We start from the raw sequence: 22233 nt of genomic DNA on the forward strand, positions 1-22233 counted from the left end.
TACCGTAATTCCTTTTACTCACTTGCATAAATCTTTCAAGTACCTGTAAGATTCTTTTGCCTGTAAAATGATGCTTTCCAAGTTTATGGTCAGGTAAATAGGCACGTAAGTACCCCAAGTAATTTTTCATGGTTAACAAGCCATTCATCCTGGAAAGCTTTGTTCTACAACCTACCTTTAAAACATGTTATCTGCCTGTACTCAAATTACCACTCAATTCACGTAACTCAGCATTGGTAAATTGTGATGGGCACTTTCCCCCCTCACCTATAAAGTGTTGAATCACACAGAAAGCTACTGACCCCTTCAGAGCTAAACACACTTGGTCATCCTACCAGAGGAACCTACCATCCAAATCTTAAACTTGAGACATTCTAGAATATAAACTCAAGGGCCTCACAAAATACTGGTACATGACATCAGCAATGTAATGCTTACAAATGCAACTTGCCTTGATTGACTATTCAAAAATTAAAGAAGGAACATAAAAATTTTGTATCAATCTTTTTTAAAGGCTTACTGAAAAAAAATACATCAGTTACCACAAATTCATCAATAAACTCTCAGGACTCCTATTTGAAAAATAGTTCTGTCAATTAAAAAAAATTGTGTCTATTAAGCTACTGTTTACCTCCGTTTCTAACTGAGTGAAGAAAATCACAACACAGTTTATAAATAGATGAATTCTCCTTCTACGTCCTTTCATCTTCCTTGCTGCCAGAAGCACCAGAAAATTACTGAAATTTCAACTGGTAGTATCACATACTGAGCTAAAATTATTTTTAGTTTCTCTTTTATTCTTAACACAGTTAAGAAATCTCTTATTTTTTATGTTCCTGGACAGTTTTCATGTTCTGCCCTTTACTTTCTCATTCAATTCCCTTACTTCCTACTTGAAATACACATTAGATTACTGACTATCAGCAGGTGAGTTTACAAGCTGGTTTTATAGATCCATATGGCTTCATTTCCTTCTAACAGCAGACTTAAAAACAGCTCAGGCTTCTGTCTCAAGATTAGGTGCCATGTGTGCCACTGGGATTAGCTCATTTGCTTTGAGCATGGTGCTAATAATGCCAAGGTTGTGTTGATGGGCAATACCTACCCATTCCATACAAAACATCAAGTTTCAACTATTTGCATCTTTTACTTTGTTTAGCAACAAACAAAAGATTATCCACCAAGATGAGAATTTGAAGCAGATGCCACACATGGGGAGCTTGCCCAGTATTAAGATTTCCACACAAATTTTCAGAACTTAAATGCTAACAACATTATTACTGATACTTACTGCTCAGATTGAATTCTCCTGCCTATGGACAAGGAATCCCTTCTCTGAGCAACTGTTTCTAGCAAACATATGTTAACAGCACAGCTTCAACATAACCTGGTGGCCTTAACATTGATCCTCTTGGATTCAAGACCATTTGTTCTCCTTCCAAAACAAGTCAGCTGAAAACAGCTGCCTTGCAGTCATTTGTCCACTTTATTCTTTCCACATGGTTTCTCAAATAAACCAGCTTCCTGAAGCTTCCCAACCAGCCACTGCCCAGTCAGTACCTTCATTTTACCCTCATGTGCAAGTTATTCCAATCCCCTTAGTATTCTACACAGGTAATTATAACCAAATTGACATCTTCCTATGCTGCTTCAATTTTATTTGAGATCTTCATTCTGAAATAAACTTATTATTTGCATTTTCACCCCTCCTTACATCCACAGTCATTTTTGGGCTGAAGCAAAACACTAAGGCAAGGGCGCAGAACCTGAGAAAATTTAGATCCTGTTCTTACTGCTGTATTAAGCAACTTAACACAACACTGAGTAGCCCACTTCATAAATCACTTGGATTACTTAGAATAGAAAGTACTTTGCTACATGAATACGGCCGACCAAATCAAGCCCCCACAGATTAGGGCTGATTACAGTTAGCTAGCTACAAGCAAAAATTTATATGGATTTTCTTTTTCTTTTTTATTCTTTCTTCTTTTTTTATGAGTAACACCTTAATTAGGTCCTCAACTGCATCTTACTATTTTGTACCAGGTAATACTAAAGACAAAATCAGGACTCATAAGCAGAAGGAAGTTTCCATTTTTAACTCTCTCTCTCTATATATATATATATTGAAAAGTCCACTTCAGATTAAGCCTTCTTAACTATTATGTGTGTTCAGAAGTGTCCCACCATTTCATTACATTTAAATTCTCTATACATTTTCACTGCATTGCAAGCAACTTTCATCTTTGAAACAAAGTACTTCTGGTATCATGGGAGCTGCCTCTACTGTTTTTGTGCCAGTCAGGGCCAATCTCACCACATAATGGGTAATGAAAATTGTTATGCACTCTCTGCTTTACTTACTGAAATTTGTTCTTGGTCATTTACCCAGAACATTCAGAGGCTTGGTAACTGCACACATGCTGCACTGCTCCTGCATCACTCCCTGCTCAAGGGATGGCAGGCAGGACAAGTCAAAAAAAAGGCTTGCCCTAGGCTGCCCCTATGGTGATACTCCAGCACCTCCTGCTCAACATGTGATATACTCTCTCATTAAATGGACATATACCACTTTCCTTCTCGTGGTGTTTAGGAGTCCTGCTTGTTTTGATGTAAATCAGAGCTACACTAAGAGGGGTTTTGTTACTCTCACCTCCCACTCCTGCAGAAATTGAACACCATGCAGTGAATGGCTTTATGATTACAGAGCAGAATGATAACCTAGTCAACTGAATTTTATGTTGTTGAGTTACTTACAAAAGTAACTCTGTGATATGGGACAAGCCAGAGAAACCAAACTTTTCTCTATGACATATTCTTTAATGGAGACTAATTCCTCACATATGTTGCCTGCTTAGGTTTTCAAGCAAAATCAGTGAAATCTAGGAATATTATGAACATCTGATAGAAAGACACATTATATCGTAGTGGAATACATGGATGAAATTCAGTGTGGTTTTTGACCACCATTACACTGCTTGCTTTCAGAAACTCACGCTTTTACCTGCTTCAGTGTCTTCAGTGGCACAATACAAATGTTTTCATTCAGTTTAGCAACTCTTGACAGAAATTGTGATTTCCTAATATTTCAATAAAAACAGGCTTCCCACAGACAGCATGTCAAAACCAAGAAGCCAAGCTGCAAAAAATCGGTCAGCTGGGTTATCCCAAGGAGAAGGGGAGAGCATCCTGGGCACCAAGTACAGCAGCTAGAGCACCTACACAACCATTGTACTGTGCCAGACAGACATATCCTTGGAAGTCTGAAAGCTGTTTACTGCAGCAACAACAGCAGAAAGAGTGAGACAAAGTTAAAAAGCAGATTACCACATAAGCCAAAAGATGTGGCAAAAATATAGAGAAAGAGGTGTTATTTCCATTGATCTTCAGGAAAAACAACAAGCAGTATTAGCATCTCTGTTGTGTCAAGGCAAGAGAACAGGGGCTGTGTCTGCAAGGCAATGTCTTATAGGATGAGATTTGGAGATTGAACGTTGCAAATTATTATGCAACTACAGACCCACTGAAGAACAGTGCAAGTGCTAAGAGGAAAGGAAGCTATGAGGCTACACTGGAGAAAATTTCTGGCAGTAGGACCTATTCAGCCACTTAGCAGTGCCTCAAGGAAAATGATCATTCCTGTATACCATCAGGTTATTTGTAAGGGTGCCACCACAGTGTAAGCCGATATGCTGCACCGAACAGTCTTGGCTGGGAGAGGGATGCTGGAGGATCCCTTCCTAGAGGATGCCCCAGTCGCTTCACCTCCTCCCTCCTCCTCCTCGGCTCGGCGGCGCCACCCGCCGGCTGCCGGCATTAACACATCGCCGCACCTGGATGCAGGAGAGGAGCTCCTCGCCGCACCGCTGCGCTTTCACCTTCCTCAAATAATCCAAGTCTTTTAACCCCTATCTTTTATACAAAGCTTGGCAGGGATAACCACCTCTAGTTCTGCACAGCCTTCAGAAGCTGTGTTAGTCCTTTCACCGGAGAAGAGGAATTTACTGAGTCAACAAAATCCTCCCGACAGCATTGGTGCCTGCAGTAATCTATTAAAAAGATATTAAAATCTATTAAAAAGCTCAGCATTGAAAGTGGGAGTCAGGATGTCACTACATTTGCAAATTCAAAAAGGCAAACACATTCACAAGCCTCTAACGAAGGGACATGGTGTGCAAGGAACAAGTTATAATGAGATGTTATGTTCCTTCCCCCATCTTTTAGAACAATAAATAAAGAAGGATTTCTTGTCCTGTAAAATATGAAAGGGAGATTATTCGGAAGACAGTGGTCTTCATTCTGTTAGACTGACAGACACAACTTCTTTGGACTCAAATAATCTAATGACAGATCCTCCATTAATCCACAAAGCTTGGTTGTATAATGGGAATATGCAAGGCTGTTGCTACATTTAATAAATTTTACATCTGAGAAAAGCTAAACATTTTGATAAAGTGCAGAAAGCATTTAGGGAAAAAAAGAAGTAATTCCTGTGTCAGGTTTTTATGAAGTTAGAATTATAGAACTTTTAAGCTGAAAGGGACCTTAAACTTAAAGATCATCTAGCTCCAACCCCTCAACCATGTTCTAGACATTAGTCAAAGCTGGATAGTTGGGTAGAAAGAGACACCAAAACTCCCAAAACCTTCAGAAAACATAAATAGAAAAATGGTTAGCAGAGAGAGTGCACACTTTTTAGTCAGAGCACTTCCAAAACATCTGTAATGGGACAAGTCAGAGGGGAAAAAAAGACAGGGAAGGGGAGGTGTATGTACCCCTGACATTAAATAATTAAGACACACCTATATGCATGGGTAATCCCTCTCAGACACTTTCATATGAAAGTATATCAACAATAAAAAGATAAAGTCGCTACAGATTTGGCAGTACCTTCCCACCACTGCAGCTGACATCTTCCAGCAGAGAATTACTGAATGCACACCTGGCAGAACTCAGCTCAGCGAGAGAGATGGGTTTGTCCTCTGCCATGGCATATGCAGGTAAAAGGCAAAGCTGCCAAAGATGGCAGCTTTCTGGAGAGCAGTAGTAACAAGCAGCTGAGCAGGTAACCCAGCGAGCTATAGCTGCAGTGGGTGAAGGCAGTATAAGCCATGTAGAGCAGTGCCATGGCAACTAACAATTCTACTGAAAAGACTTCATTTTGAAAGTTGCACTGCACTTGTTTCACGAAAATCAACTCTTTTCTGCCTCTATTTAAACTTTCACTTCTGCAATTTGGTGCTCCGGTTGGTAAAAGCCTTTAGGAACAACCAAAAAGAAGGCATTTAAACAAGGAGAAGGTTTTTATATCTCTGGATTTTGCCAGTTGGGTCTGTGCTCAGCTCAACAGCAGCATGAAATTATTTCTCAACAGAAATTCTATATTTCTGCAGAACCCAGAAACTCAGTATCATTTCAAGTCACCTTGTAATGATGCCAGTCCACATGAAACTGGGGAACACTTATGAAACAAATGTAAGTAAAACGTGAGCTTGCACTGACTGCTGGATCACAAGTCAAAGACAACTCAAAGACATCAAAGACATCTTTGCATTCTTCTTAGCCAGCACTGCCACATTCTTCAGTAACAGGGAGTGATCCCATTGCCCCTCATCTCACCACCCCAAGCGCCAACTGTTGCAGAATCTTTTAGTTTAACTCCTGAAAAACTTGAGAAATAAAATTGAGCTACTTCACAAACCTCTAAATTCCTCTAGGTACAAACCAACAAGTGCTTCTAGCAGAAGCACTTTACTAGGAATGCAGCAGAAGTTTATACTTGTGTGTGTTTGGAGTTTTTTGTATCAGCATACTACCAAAGCAGAAAGAATTTTCAAGTTTGTTCATTAACAGCTCTCCAGTTTTCCTTTTACAGATTTTATTTCCAGAACAGTGTGGTCAGAACTTCAGATAGAGAGAAAAAGTTCTTTTAGTTCTCAAATTATTGATCTCATCATATTCAAATCTGCCAAAAGTTACAGCCGTATCAAGAAATCACTGTAAACCCTTGAGCTTGCCAGGAAGTATTAGTCCACGGTTTATCTTCCTTATGGCAAAGCCTATACTGCCTCATAAAAGGCACTCTTCAGTTATGGGCTAGTCTGCACGACCACTCAACACATAACATTTCCTCTGCAGATTTCTTTTATTTATCCTAAAGAGGACTCCTCTTTAGGAGTCAGCCATCCATGCACACACTGTGTGAGCAGTAAAGAAGTCTGCTTTGTGGATAGCTAGGGTTTTCTGTTCCATTCCTTCTCTTTGGGAAAGGATTCCTTACAAGATGGAACCAGAGTTCTCCAAATCTAAGAATGAATTCCAACAAAATACCAAGACAAAATCTGGAATGAGAAATATTTCATAAATCATATCTAAAATCAGTTAAGAGTATCTAACAAATTACAATCGAGAACTGCAAACAGATGTGTGTGTATATATATATATACACACACACACACACACATATATATATATATATATATATATATAAATGTGCAATTAATTTTTTTCTGAAGTACTTGCAAAAAAATCTTTTAAAAAGGAATTTATAATTAATTTACTTAGCTGAGGGGTGAGGGGGAAACAAGCCATCACACAAGCCCTTTGACATCTTGTTTAAAAATTAAAGTACTTCTACTACTTTACTTTAATTTACTTACTTCCTTGCACTTTAACAGACAAACATGAATATGAATTAAGTCTGAAGCCTTAAACAGTATACATCAATTTATGAAAGAAATAGCCCTGCCGAAAAAAATGAACCCCATGAAACACTGAAGACTGATCTTAAAAATAACTAAAATAAAATGCAATAACAAACTAACTGCTGCTTATAAGAACACTGAGTTTTAGAAATGAGAAACAAGATATAGGTATTTTTGTGAGAATGCATGGTTTAAGTTAATATCAGATATTTTGAACTATATAATTCTATTTGCTTTTATAGGAAGGATATCCGAAGTTAATCATCCTTTTAAGAAGGCCTACAGAATATGAGAAAAATACATTAGCAAACTATCAAAACAAACATATTTTAAAATACTACAGCATTAATATAACTCACCAGTACTATAGTATCTTTTAAGTTCCGTGCGTCTGATGTCTTTCAGTTGATTGTACTTTTTCTTTTTCTTTTCCTTGTCTGGAGCAGTTTGCTTTTCCCCAGGAAATTTACAGTTGTCTTCAGATGAACTAATTTGCTCCAAAATAACTTTGCTTTCATCATCTTTCTCAGCAGTTTTGGAAACAGGAGATCCAGGGGAATTGTCAGAGACAGTCTCGGTGGTTTGTTTAACTTGCCTTTTCTTTTTCAAACTGTGCATAAAGAAAAGAAACCCACATTAAGATTTAGGCAATCTCTAGCGAGAAGTTAACTCACTTTCTAAATTGATTATTTAAAAAAATAATTTAATGTCAGAATTCCTTACAACCCTTTAAAAATCACACACTTGGCATCAGTAACTTGGTAACTAAGATCCTACCTTATACTCTTTCTTCCACTATATCATAATCTCAAGGATACCTTCTCAAGAATAACAAAAAAGGTAGTAAAGTTTTTACTCTTGTTTACTGAAGAGAAGGAACAGGGAAAAACAAACAAACAAACCATTGAAAAGCTGGGTTTTTTTAAAAGGACCATGCATCTCAATGTAAAAATAAGATACTGAATTCATGTTTTCAAGATGAAGCTTGGTATAAAATAAAACCTCAGATCACAATGTACTATAACACAGCAGCCAACAACAATTCTACAGTCCACTAATCCTGCTTCATAAAACCATCTGTTCTCATATAAACTTGTTATTTTTTTCCATTTTGTCCAAAGTTATCTCCTAGAAGCCACTCATGCTACTCCACAGCTGTTCTGGCACAACCCACACTAGCTGGTATTCCAAGTGTCACCCAGGAGCTCCTTTTGCAATGTTATTAACATGGCCACAAACTGCTTGTACCAGAACATTTTCCAGCTTCCTAGATTTCTTCTGAGAGAAATCTTAATGAGCTGCCTATAGATCTTCCAACTTATCACTATAGCAACAAGAGTATTTTCTTTTAGGAGACTCCTTAAAGCACAGATCAAGTGAGAAAGAGGCTTCAGGAATCCTAACACATAATTTTCTCCTAAATCACCATCTATAGTACTGAGTTTGCTTAGTGAGAGTCAAGACTGACTTTATGGGTCGAGGGTCACTGTCACTAAAATAGCTCCCAGTTAATCACTGACTCATACCATCCAAAATGAAAAACTAATCTACCTAATGCTTCTTCTCTTCAGTACATTAACTTCTTGGTTACAAGGTACCTAAGGGAGTGAGCAGTATATTTATCTTATTGATGCCAAAAACTTTGTTTTGTGCACAAGAAGAATTATGCATAGAAAATGCAGACAATCAGTGAGTCACCACAAATGGGAAAAGGTCACATGAGCTCACAGCAGTAGCTTATGTAAGTGAAAACTTAATACATTAAGTTATTAATATAATGCAAGAATTTCAGAAATTCTTTCTTCCACCTTTTATGTTTATATGCTTTTCATGTATTCTTTTAGACTACAACATAAAATACATACACAGAGCAATTACAAATTTTAGATGTTTCAGGCTACATGCCTTTATTTCAAAAATAAAATACTAAAACCATTTCCAAGTTTAGAACGTTTAGACTGAGAAGGGTCAGTTTCTCAGACATGTGAACAACACTTTCCAGTGAAACACTTCAAAATACAACAGTATTGTTGTATTGCTTGTGTTATTAACAGTGTCTATCACACATGTATGTATCCATATTTCTTTCATGCTTCCCAAAATAGGAAGATTCACATCCTGCAGCCAACCCAGTGAGCATGCTGTGTTCCCCATTCATTCAAACCCCCAGATCTGTAAGACAACTAGCAGAAGTAGCTCATGCTCTGCCCAGCAAGAGACAGTTACTGTATATGAAATTTATGGATTCAGTCCTGACTACATATGAAAACACCATACAGGGATTTAGAAAAGATAAAAAGTGACTACATCTATATAACAAATGAACTGTTTAAACTGACTGTTACACTAGACTAATTCAAATTTGCATATGAAAAAGAGGCTTATTTTTAACTAGTAAACCACAGCCCTTATAAAAGGCTGCTGTAGCAATCACAAAACATTACGAACACTTTGCATGCACAAATGTGTATATTTAGCTCTGGTGTAAATCTTGGCAACACAGCCCTCTATGCTGAAATGGCATATTCCTACCATGGCTATAACCAATTACAGACTTCTAAAGGAGCCACACTCCTGACTTTTGACTACAGTGACTCAATGACCTGTGTGTGTGCATATCACAGGATACCCAAATCATCTGCTTCAGTAGATGAGAACTAGCAAGCATCCACTGGCACCCCATGTCTACTCACACTGCAGCGGAGACTTCTGTCTTCAGATTCACAGTCTATTTGTTTTGATCACAAACTCTGTTTAGTAAGCTTTCTGTAGTATGAATGTAGTATCTCAAAACAACAGGAGAGCCACTAGTGGAAACATAGAACCCTTTCCGGCAGGGGGAAGAAAAGACTAAAGAGTAAAACCTCTGTAGAGGTCAACAGTCCTTGTGACAATACTAACAACTTCTGTCAGTACTTTCCTTAAAACATTCTCATTTGAACTGGAGTTTTCAAAGATGCCCCTGGCAACTTTTAGAATGAAGTGCTAAAACAGAACTGGTCCATTAGTGATAGAAAAAAAGGAAAGCAGAAAGGAGAATCTGAACTGACTGGTTCTTGTCCTCAGCGTTTAATCCTGCTGCATTCCTACTCCTACAGCACACCGGGGGCTCATTACACAATGTACAGCATCTCCAGCCACAGCTCCTGCTGCTGTGAATGGACAGTGCCACCGGTACTTCAGGCACAAGTGATCAAGAATCTGGGGACTCCATAATTTCTATTCCATTGCCATCGTAGGTACCAGATTTTCAGATGGTGCCAAGGTTACTCCTCCTGCCCACTGCTCTGTTTCAAGGCCATGACCATCCAACTCCAAAGTGCTAACCTTGGCACTAGGAAAAAAGACTAAATTAAGACCAAGTATCCATGACATTCCAGACAGGACTCTGAGTAACTGCAACTCTGTCTAGGGTTATGATCTCTGCTTGTAAGATGCTTCTTCCTGAGGTTTCTAAAGCCTGGTAAAAATTACCAAAACCCCTCCAATTCACACTCCTGAAAAGCCTTACCTGTAATATATCAAGGAACCAAAACAAGCCTTCAACAGCATTTAAAGCCATAATGCCAGCCTCAAACCTACTATGCTTTTTGACACTATGCAGCCTCTTAGTAAAGCAAAGCCCTGTATACACACAAGGCAATTATTAATGCACACTGGTATAGTGCAGCAGAGACTGGGCTGTGAAGAGCACAGATGAAGGGTTTACTGCATCTTAAACTCCATTCTCTTGACTTATCTCCTTCAGCCTCCACTCACCCTTCTCTCACACTGACCTGTATATCCCACACAAGCTGCCAGTCCTTCTCCCACTCAGATTTCAAATCTGTCATCTCCTAAAGAAGGTAGGGGCTGAAAGTCTAATCTACTCTTCTCTCTGCTCTCAGGTATTTCCCAAACTTCATGACAAGAGCTGCTATGAACAATGGTTTAAGAACATAATTTGGTGAATTATTTATTTTTTCAACTACTTTGGAAGATTTTGAGTGGGTTTGTTCAGTTTCTAAGGGGATGTCTGTGAACAAATCTAACATTCAGTTTTGTCCTAATAGTTATGAAAGTAAAAGGGAGCTGAACAGAAAGAAAAATAAAAAAAAAAAAAAAATTCAACCTCTCGGTTTGATCTTGTTCTGCAATTAAATCAGGCAAAACAAGATGCATACGGTGAATTAATAAAGTGTTGCTGCAGAAAATGCTTGGTTTTCAGTATCAGTTGATGGATATGTTGTGTTCCATGAAGAAAGTGGTTGGGGGAAGAAAGAAAAAGAAAGAAACAGGGAGGGCAGGATAAACAAACATTTTATCTGCAAAAACACTCCTGTTTATGAAAAAAGTCTTACACATCTGTAATTTCATTTAGACACCAGATAACATTTTTCAAGCTAGTTGATTCTGACAGGCAAAACATTTCTTCTGAGAAATGTTTATACAGAGAGATCCGTTTCCAGCCCCTCAAGTGCTTTCGGAGAAACAACCAGTAATCTATTTCCTAAGTTTGTTCAAATACAAAGTTTGCCAGCAAAAGCAAAACTTACTGCAATACAAAGATCATTTAATTTAATAAAGACTAATGATCTGAAATGGACACAATCTCAGAACAGGCAGGTGAAAATGCAAGGTTAGCAGTGCTTACTTAAATTAATTTGCAACTGACTGTTTAATACCTTTGGCACTGACTTACAGGAAAATAGGTAGGAAAATTCCAAGAAATGGCCTACTTCATCTTCCAGACCCAACTCTATTTGACTGCCTATGAAAGGCAAATAACTAATATTTAGAATAAAACAGCCTGAATTTCCCATTACACTTACAAGGTAGGTGGTTAGGGTAAAAAGAAAACTGCTCAGAGAAAAGAGGGATGATTTTATCTGCCAACTTCCACTAGAAACTACAAGCAACCAGTAAAGCAACTCTGACACTGAAACAATAAAGACATAGAAATCTGGCATTATCTTTTTTTCCTAGAAATTTCATTTTGTTTTGCTTAACATTTATTCAATAGCAATGTCTAACAGACAATTCAACAGGACCTCATTCAATACGTAATATCACAGTCAAAGAGCACTAGGTCTTTATCATTGGATGTTCTAAAAAACTCCTGTGAGGCATGTTTCTTATGATGTATTACGTTAATAAAGATCATACACCATGAAAAACTCTAGCTTTAGAAACAAAAGCATCTAATAAAGTGGCCCTCCAAAAATATAAACAAAAGAAGGGAGAAGGGAGAAGAAATCTTTTTATCTTCCAGCTGACAAGCTGAAGTTTTCCTTTTTAAATATTTTCCACAATGTGCATCCTCTAAAATGTGCCTTGATATCTGGCATACAATCATCTTAACATCCTGCAGAGCACAAACAGATCATGTTCCTCAAATACCATTTTTTAAATCTATTTATGCATACATACAATAAGATTACAAAAAAAAACCTTTGAAACACTTCAAACACCTTAATCTCTTTTGTTCCCGTTAAGATTCCTTTATATAAAAATGATATGCACACCAATTATTTACTTCAGAATTAATAATTTTAATCTTAATTTAAATCTCTGCACTCATTATAATACATACTAGTTTCTTTCTACCCTCCATGCCTTTCTCCACCCATCCAGAAGAGCTCAATAAATCAAATGTCACATCAAAAAAAACCCCATACCTACCTACAGAAATCTGACAGCAAAAATCTCCATTAGTCACCCACTGGTCTGATCTTAATCAGTCCTTCTCTCCCAGCCTGCTCAGATCACCCCTCTCCCCTTCATCCAGCTCAGTGCCAGCACGACTCAGCCAGTTCCAGGCATGGCCCTGCTCTCATCCCATCCCATGGAACCTGAAGAATAAGCAGATCTCAGACAAAATAAATTATTGCTGCTTGCAAAGCCAAAGGAAGTCTAACTGCTTGGCAGACTGTAGCACTTAACCCAGACCTTCCCAGTGCAACTACTTTCGCTTCAGCACAGAAACAAATACAATGCCATTGACCCTCAGAAATCTTCCTAACACTGAACAGCATCCACCCCACAAGGAAGCACACTCCATGGAACAGCAGACATTTCAGGTTGGCACATGTCCTGTTTTGGAAACAAGCAAGCCACAAGGCTGTATGTTTACTACTAAAACAGACAATTAAAGCAAATGTAAGGGAGAGAACACATTTTTTGCCAGATATTTAAAGAATATTCTTTATATCTTCATATATTTATATCTTTTTATCTTCCACAGAGAGGAAAAAACTACAAAAAAATCAGTTCTGAAAAAGTCACCAAGGACAACCATGTAGTTCCAGTATGGTGGTTGCAGACACTCAAAAGTGTCCATAACCTGGTCATTCCAAAGGACAAAACCCAACTCCGGAAAGCTCAGATGTTAGTAGCACAGGTCAAAGCTGGAAATTTCCACTTTTATTGGAGCTCCTGTTACTGATTGACAACAAGTACCAGCAGGCTTCACAGATGGTCAGCCAGCAGCAACGCTCAAGAAAGCTGGCACGCTCCAGAAGTGCTGTACTGACAATCCAGGGTATGTCTATTTTCTTCCCAATACTGCCATTAGCTTAAAAACCAAGTCACTACATCTGTTTCATCATCTGTAATGTAGAGGGGAGGACTTGTAGTAGAGTTGTTCTGAAATTTTAAAGACACTACACTTTGTGATGAGCTCTTACATTAAGTAAAATGTTAATCTCCCCTCTCCAGTTTTCTGACTTAGATCAGGGAATTTTAAATATCTCATCTAACATCTTTTATGTTTATTTAAGGGGTGGGAATAATCCTTGTTTCCCTGGGTAAAACTCAAAGAGGGTCTTGAGTTGTCAGAAAGTTTTTGTTTTCCTAAATTTAAGACTACAGTGTTCTCATACACCTTAACAAACTTTCCGTTTTCAAAAGCAAAAGTATCCCCATCTTTTGTGTCTACTTAGCAAAAGACATTATGATGTATTCAGCACTCGGTTGCTAAGACAACAATTTAATAAAATCTTTTCCATAGGAAAAGGATTCTGGAAAGCTATTTTGCTTGCTTTAGACATCTATTTGATTCTCCTCCTTATAACCTTAGTTACTGCAAGCTCTCAAAGAACAGCCTTAGGCAGAAGGCAAAATGAAGAATTCTTTCCCTTCAGATGATTCCTTTGCCAGAAGTTCACTTAATAGGCTTATTCAGTCAGAGAAGCACCACAGAACTACTTTGTCACAAATACCAACTTGATCTTTAACACACTCTCATCGTGCTCCTCTTGCTTTCTTCTGCTGACAGTGCCAGATACTCTCTCCTACCGTGGTGTTCATTCATCACCCCAAACGGCTCCTACACATGCCAGGAATTCTTCTGAAAGTAGCTCAACAAGGCATTCTCCCTGCACTGAAGCCCTGGCAAGGAAGCCATGATGGCCCTGCCCTGTCACCTCCAGACAGTGCTGGCTCCCAGCCTTCTCCCCCACCTAATGCCAGCCCCTCGAGCCACCCCTCCCCTCCACATCTGCTGAGTGAAACGGCAAGAAAAAGGGAAGTGCAGTTACACAGCAATGGAGAATGTTACAGACAAGCTGCACAGAAAGAGTCACACCATAGTAAACTTTTTTATTTTGATGAGGACAATAAGCTCATCAGGCTAGCTGACACACATCTCAAGTTTCTCCAAAACTTTGATAAACTCACTCCCTGCCTCAACTGAATGCTTTTCATAAAACTCAAATTCCATGACAAAAAGAGGAAGGACCTTTAAAATTAATAGTTAGCATAGGAAAACAAAATGCAAGAATTAAGAACAATCCCAAAGGGATCACCATAGTATATGGAAAGCTCTGGGGGATGTGCGCTGCTCCATACAGTGGCTGCTCCACACCCACTTTCTCAGATCATCTATGTAACAAAGCTTCCTGATAATAGAAAGCAGTTTTAGTATTGATTAAACTGACTGAAACCAGAAAGAAATTCAGTGCTCAGTGACTCAAATGGCAATAAACATCTGCAAGGAAGCAATAAAACAGTAGGTGAAAATCAATGGTCATTTACAGCAAAACCCACAGGAAATGTGCCACACATCAGGCAGCAGTAATGTAGCTGGAACCCACCTCCAGGAAAAAAAAACTCAAGGAGTGCTATCTTAGTTTTTCTCATATGAGAAGTACCAAAGATACCAAATTAAATTCTTTCAAGAATTACATTCAGATAGAAGTGAAATGCAGACAAAAATATATAGCTTAGGTGTGTTGTTTGCCAAAGATGGAAAAAGGTACAAAGAGCAAATATGAAAATTCATCATGGCAGGCCCACGGAGAATACACTGACAGAGATACAGTCTTTCAGTTTTGGTGATTTGGTTGGTCTGTTTTGGTTTTAGGGGCTTGTTTGTTTTTTTTTTTTCTCAGAAGAAATCTACATGGCAAACTGTTAGAAGGCTGTACACATGTGGGCAGTCTCTTGAAGGATACCTGCAGGCACTCCCTTTTTTTTCCGGCCTCCCATTCTTGAGCATCTGTGCCTGGCCCCCAGCAGAAATCAAGAATGGTGAATGCAACAGTAACGAGGCAAAAAGCACAGCAAACCTCCAGAGCTAAACAGGATTTGAGGAAAAGGAGACTTGTTTCAAAGCCTATAGCTCAAAGAAGCACCTTTAAGCCTCTTTTGATTGCAAAAGAAGGTGCCTCTCTCTCTTCTAACCACTGGTTTTGGCCCCAGGAGTGGTCCCCATTCTTGCACAAACTCATTTGTTGCAGCTGCACAGGGACCAGATCTGAGAAACTATGTAGGTTAAAGATAACGCAGCAAAAATACCAATATGTGAATTAATTTTTCAAAATTGGATCACTCCCCCATTAGATCCCACTTGGCTGTGCTAGCATTGGTGTCAACACAAAAGGAGGCAGCCGTAAGCTGAGGCAAGACTGCTCCTCCAAGCAAGCCCTTTGCTGAGATGCAAGGGTTTGTCAAGCAACAGCCTCTCCTATGCTCCTTGAGATCAGTAAAAAGAGGATGCCAGAAAGCCAAGACAGGCACACACCACACCATGCCCAACACACCTCTGCACAGGAGCACTGAAGTGGTCATGGCAGATTCTTCAAACTTATCCAGAAAAGGTGCTTTGATGATGGGAAATTTTCATAAACATTGGCACTCTGAGGGCTGGAAGATGGGCAGCTTCCTCTGCTGCAAAAAGGAAGCAGTGATTCTACTTTTCCAACAGCAGCAGAGAGAAAATAAAGTGCTGTTTTCTCCATAAAAAGGATCTTAATGTTGAGCAAGTTGACATAAATCAGTAAGTGAAGTCACCCGTCAGTGTTTGCTGACCAAAAGGGTTGGAGTGATCCAAAACCTGCTATGGTTGAGAAGTCAGTGACCAAAGTAAAGTCAAAAATTCGACAGTTTTCTTATTTAAATGACCAATTATAGAGATATCTTAGAGAGGGAGGGAACTTGGATTGAAAGTACCTGTCTTTGCATTAGCTTTTGCTTTTCTTAAGAAAGTCACTTTCCAAATTACCAATTAAATGTCAAATTGCTCTGCAACACTGCACCACCCTCTATGGCATTGAACTATGAATTTAATATAGCTGTAAACAAAAGTAGTTTAAAAAAGAAAAACACAAAGAAAAAACCCACACTTTCTCATTTATATTATTAATAGACAAGGCCAAGGTTTTTTTCTTTTTTAAAAAAGGCACTATATGGAAGCCAAACCAATGGCTTTAAATGCTAACTTTCAGAACACCAAGATTATCCAAATGTCACCACGTATTTCTCAAGGATTCTGTTAGTAACAGCTGGAGATCACAGTATAAGAGATGCTGTGCACAGGCCTACAAACATGTTGGAAACATCCATTCAGGAACAAATTTAGAGCAAAAAGCACAGCAACATGAGTGGAAAAAGATTTTATTTAAAGTATTTCAGAGTAATTGCTAAAAACAAATCATTTAATCCTGTGAGGCAGCCCTTCTGCTCCTTGCAGCAGCACCCAGGCTGCAGCACACCCAGGAGGCTGAGTGCTGCTGCCTCCTCCCTGCACATGCAGAGCAGGAGGGAGGTGGGGACAAGCAGGCCAGGAGCTATCTTCAGCCTCCTGGTATTTTCAAGGACAAAGACCTCCTATCAAATCCAGCCAGCCCAAGCCAGGTAAGGGAGGTGCTCTGTGACATCCTGTCCTACTGCCTGCCATTATGCCCACCAGTCCATTCCCTTCTGGGCTGGGAAGGAAAACTTCCTGGCATGCTGGGTCTTACCCCTGCTAAGGCAGGTGGGTAGGGAGCTGCTGGCCTCCCCTCCCCTCCACTGCTCTGGCACTTCTCCCTGCAGCCACACTGCTTTGGACTTGCTCCCACCACTTGTGCCTGGACAGCTCAACTCCTACAAGCAGCTTTCACTGTTCTGTAACACCTAACAGTATGGTTCTTCACATGCATAAAATTGCTCAAATGCATCTGTCCATGGGACCAGAGTCATATGCTGTAGTTTTGGGGAAAAAAAAAAAAAAAAAAAAAAAAAAAAGAAAAGAAAAAAAGAAAATAAAAAGAAAAAATAGGAAAAAATGAGAAAGAAAAAAATAGTTTTGGAAGTATTTGTAACAAAAAATCCTTCTTAGCCTCACACAAGCAGAACTGCAACATGGAGCACCTGACCACATGCTGTGGGACCAGGTGGAAAGATCAGCATCATCTTTTTAACATTTAGCTCACTAACAGATAGTGAGCATACAGTGAACATACATAAATCTGCTTGAGGAGATTTGACTTTTAAAGATTGGCTGATTGAAACATGTGATTGACACGTTCGAACCATTTATTTATAGAAGCATTACTGAAAGAAAAAATCCATTACAGAAATGCACTGTTATGCCAAAACCATAATATAATTTAAACTAAGCTTACCAGTGATTGGTTAGCTGTTAAGCTTACACCTACTGAAATAAAAATAGCCAGTCCAGAAAAATAGTAGCAAAAGCCTGAAGTTATTAGCAGTATACTAAGTGTTATACAAGACAAGTTCTCTGTGCCAAAAACTGCTGTCTCACAGGAAAATACTCAGTGTATTAAGACACCCAGAGAGTTGATTTATGGCTCATTTACATTACAAAAGTTTTCCAGCATAAGGACAATTATCTCCCTCCTCCTCAAATTCCTAACCACTCCTGCTGCTCTCCTTGGGATTTTCTCTCACATAAATCAACAGGAGGAATCCCACAGATCTCAGTGGAATAACATGAGAGACTTAAAGCATAGGTAACACACATCTTCAGATTTCAGATGATCTTAGGAAACACTCCTTGCTCAGACTACAGAGTAGGACAGAAAAAACCACCAAAAACCTACACTTACAACTCACCTCCACATAATCAGATTGCCAGGCACAGGGTGGGGTGGCAAGAAATCCCTTCCAAACACAGTCTGGAAGCTGGATTAACACTGAGGGCATGAGAGTTTACTATGGGGAGCCTAAGGCCACCAGGAATATGCACGCAGCTTCTTACCCTGTTCAAAGCCTGCAGAGCTCCATTTCCTTGGGGAGGTGAGAGTGGGGAGCCCAATGCCTAGAGGTATGCAGCAAAAACTACAGAACGTGCATCTAGTATTTCAGATACAGTGCAAACAGACAGGTATCCTGTGTATCCACAGAGGACCCACAGTATTTCCTCTCTTACCAACAGAATTCCCTTAGTTAGCTATGTAGTGCTTTCCAGTCTCTCAGACAGAGGGGGAAAACGGCCCCTTTCCAAAAGCATGTTCCTGCAGGTATCATTCATACCTTTCCCCTTAAACATGCAGCACCCTTAGCAGAAGTAGACTATACAATGTAGCATGGCATATGGCAAAACCATACAGGCAAAAGCCTCAAATGATGACAGATACAAAGGCAGGCAATTTTATTTGTGAGCCAGAAACACCTCCCCTGAGGGTGCATGCCTAACTTCTTATCAACCTGTGTTTTCTTCAATCCAGCAAACTCTAACATAGCTCACAACGCCAACTGTTTTTCTTCTCAAAACACTGTACAGCCCACTCCCTACTACCCGTGGCATAAAGCACAGGAGAGCTGACCAGGACTGCTGCCAAAAGGAGGTAAGACAGTTGCTATTTCTCAGAGCATGAGCAGGTGATTAACAGCACCACCTAAAGTCAGTACCATTAGGCATCTCTGTAGGTGGCTGCTTCTGGAAGGCGCCTTCATGCTGGAGCAGCTCAGTGATGACAGCTCTGTCATCCACAAGAGACATGGCAAAACCAGAAGGCTGAGTGTGACCACCTCCTTTCAGTAGCATCTTACACAGCATCACTTTAAAATCGACCATGCAACCACACTTCTGGCCAGTATTATGCTACATTTTCACCAGTATTTTAGCTAGACTAAATTTTAAAACAGTTCACTGGGGTTAAGCAGAATTTTATGCAGTAGATACATAATGTGCCTAAGAACAGAAGAGAATACCTGGGAGCCTGAAAGGACAAGACCATATCTGCAGACACTACAGAAACAGTGCAATTTAAAAATGTAATTATATCAGATACAGTAAGAAGTCTGTATCTCACCTATCCAGAAAATAACCTTGTGAAGACTACAACTTTCATAATTTAAGACATGTCTTTAAATCCCTCCAAGAGGAAAAAAGTAAATGGCATGGCCCACCAGGAATGTCCAGCACACCCCTCAGTGCCTGCCATTCTCAGCTGTAGGCTGCAGGGAAGGGAATTAGAGGAAGGCAAAGTACATTGCAACGATGTTAATAGCCACTCTTATCCAAACTGCATAAAGGCCCATCGTGTAACTATTTATGTTCTATAAAGAAGGCTAAATACGTGTCTTTTTAAAAGCTGATAAGAGACACCCAAAAAAGCAAATTTAAGGTAATTGCATGCTTCTGTCTAACAACCCAACCTTACAAGAATCTTGTAAGGTGAAAAATTGTGAAATAATTGGTGTGACATAGTAGATTTGAAGATTAACTAAACTCTTTTCTCTGCCCAGTCTCCTCTCAAAGAATTCAAGAACATCACAGAACTCCACCTTTCTTCTCTGTCCTAAAAAAAGCCCCTTCATACAGAGGCCACACTGTTACCCAACTCTCACTGCACACGAAGAGGGAAGTGAATGGGTGAGGAGGTTAACCATGCTTCCTGTCTTACAGAAGCTTTGTATCTCCATAAACAGCATTTCTGGTACTGGAAACTTTTAAAGAAGCCTGAGGAAAGCCTCAGGGCCCCATTAAATACTTTCACTAATTCTGTTACCAGTAACAAAATTCTTCTTCAATCCTAAATGACTCCACTGCTCTTGAGGATGAAAGCAGTGGAAAGAACCAAGACTGCAGAAACCACTATCTTGTTTATGTTTCCCAGAGGAAGCACTCACATTGGGAATAATGCTGTGATTAAAGACTAAACAGAAAATGTTGATTCATGCCCTTTTGCTGAATTCTATCCTGCACCACAGAATTACAAAACACACACACACGCACCCTAAATAGCAGAGCAAATAATAACCATGCACCCCATAAATCTGAAGTAGCGATATATTCACCCTTTTCTTACAAAATAGAATGCCTCAGGCATATGTGATATTGCCTGAAACAATATGAATAAAATGCAATACTGTAATTCAGTTTAAGTAACTCAATAATGAGGTGATGTTTATATATCTGGAAGCAGAGTCAAGATATTTTCATTGTACAGCTGAACTGAAATGACGTATTATTTCCTAGAGCCATTTAAAAAATATTTAAGCATCTCCAGGATCTTGGCTTGACTATTCTTCACACCCAAGATAAACCTCCATGATGGTTTGTTTTAAAAACAATGTGTGGAAAACTTTTCGTCCAAAAAGCAAAATATAAAATATGGGTGCTACAGGAAACCTGAATAAACATCAACACATTGGCTCAGCAGAATTAGAACAATTGCAAGGAAGCAACTGCTGGAGGAATAGTGAGCTGAGGAGCACCCAACACTTGAAGTCTGTCACATAGATATAATGAATCTGGCCAAGAAGAACTGCACCTAACAGAAAAACTTATGAAAAGGTCCCACATACATGAGATGCCCTCAAGGAAGTAACTTTGTGCATATATATCTTATCTAGGTTTTCCTCTGTCCTAGCCACCCTTTTTCCACACAGTCCCTCTGCGCTTACTGTGCTTTTATTTCATCATCTGTGTCTTAATAGCCACAGGAATAAAAAATATGAAGTGCACAATTACTGAATATGGAAATGAAACAGAAGACAAGAAAAATCCAAATGAGATGCTTACAAATCTGACAGCTTGCAATATGCAAAAGACTGACTAAGGGAATGACCTCAGCATGTCAGACCAAGGGTCTGTGCAAGCCAACATCCTGCCTCCAACAGCTGCCAAGAGCAAGAATCAGGGAAGAACCACAACAACATGACAATTATATATAATGCCTTCCCCAGCTAAGCTTTCCAGAATCTAGCTGTTTACAGCTCAGGAGTTATGTATCAATGATTCCTACTGTTGGAATTGTTGTGAATACTTAAAAGGAAAGCTATGGTTAGGTCATAACAAGCTATGGGACTGAAAAGCTGTATACCATTTGTTGTATGGTTTTATTTATTTTTAAGTATTAAAAATAATTAGAAGGGAAAAAAAAGCTGTAAATTTGAGCTGGTAACAAGTAAACAAAACTGCAGTAAACACTTTTATTTATCTTCTTTAAATCTTGGGTTTAATGCATAAACCATCATCTGTATGGATGTAAATTTAGGTATATAAGCCAAGAACCTAAATCAACTTAAAACATGCTGTGAATTCCTTTATTTCCCTTAGATATTGGCACCATAAGGAAACAGGAGGTGAGTATCAAGTTATACAACTAGCTTCAGGTTCTGAAAAAGTATTAAAAACCTGGAGCTAAACAGAGTCTCTGCCTACTGGGATGGCCTTTGGAGCATGTCCTAGACATTTATGTGGTTTTCTCAATAGAATGATGGTAGCAAGACCAATGTAAACTCAATAAACACAAAGGCACCCAAATCCCAGTGATAATATTTTCCCTAATACAAGTGCCTCATTTTTGGCTTCAGAAATCTGGCTCTCAGTGGTGACAAAAAGAAACTGAAAACTAAAATTCATAATTCCCCTGGAAACTATTAAGAAATCATTCAACATAAGTACGGTTTTTACAGTTCATCTCCACACAGATTGTTCAGATTAAGTCACCAAAAGCTGAAGACATAACAATTAATAAAATTAATGTAAGTATTTTGGACAACTTGTTGAAAAGCAGCATTTTTTCATATAAAGAACACTTATTTCTTTTCCCTAAGACAGCAGCAGACAGCTACTTAACATAGTATTGTACAAAGCATGGAAAATGCTCAGTAACTTGCTGTGATGAATGCTGAGACCCAGAAAATTTCAACCTGAAAGAGCTCTCTTCCCTTATGACTTCTCATATTCTTTAACTGCTTGTCCAAAGATATTCAGTATCACATAACAGCACATGCAAAATATATCCAGCAGCACACAACAGCACATGCAAACCAATTCCACTTTCAAGCTGTACATTCAGCCTTCCAGACT

General features: G+C 39.1%; 1 protein-coding gene across 2 annotated transcripts in view; it reads right to left on the minus strand.

The window, feature by feature from the left end:
• NCOA7 (nuclear receptor coactivator 7) overlaps positions 1 to 22233 on the minus strand; it is a 61948-nt gene that overhangs the window by 33111 nt on the left and 6604 nt on the right. For both annotated transcript variants that reach the window (XM_053939026.1, XM_053939025.1), the window contains exon 3: positions 7064 to 7314. In XM_053939026.1, the coding sequence (XP_053795001.1) occupies positions 7064 to 7314 (251 nt within the window). The remainder of the gene's footprint in view (positions 1 to 7063; positions 7315 to 22233) is intronic.

The sequence above is a fragment of the Vidua chalybeata genome, chromosome 3, assembly GCF_026979565.1.
Source record: "Vidua chalybeata isolate OUT-0048 chromosome 3, bVidCha1 merged haplotype, whole genome shotgun sequence".
Taxonomy (NCBI): Eukaryota; Metazoa; Chordata; class Aves; order Passeriformes; family Viduidae; genus Vidua; species Vidua chalybeata.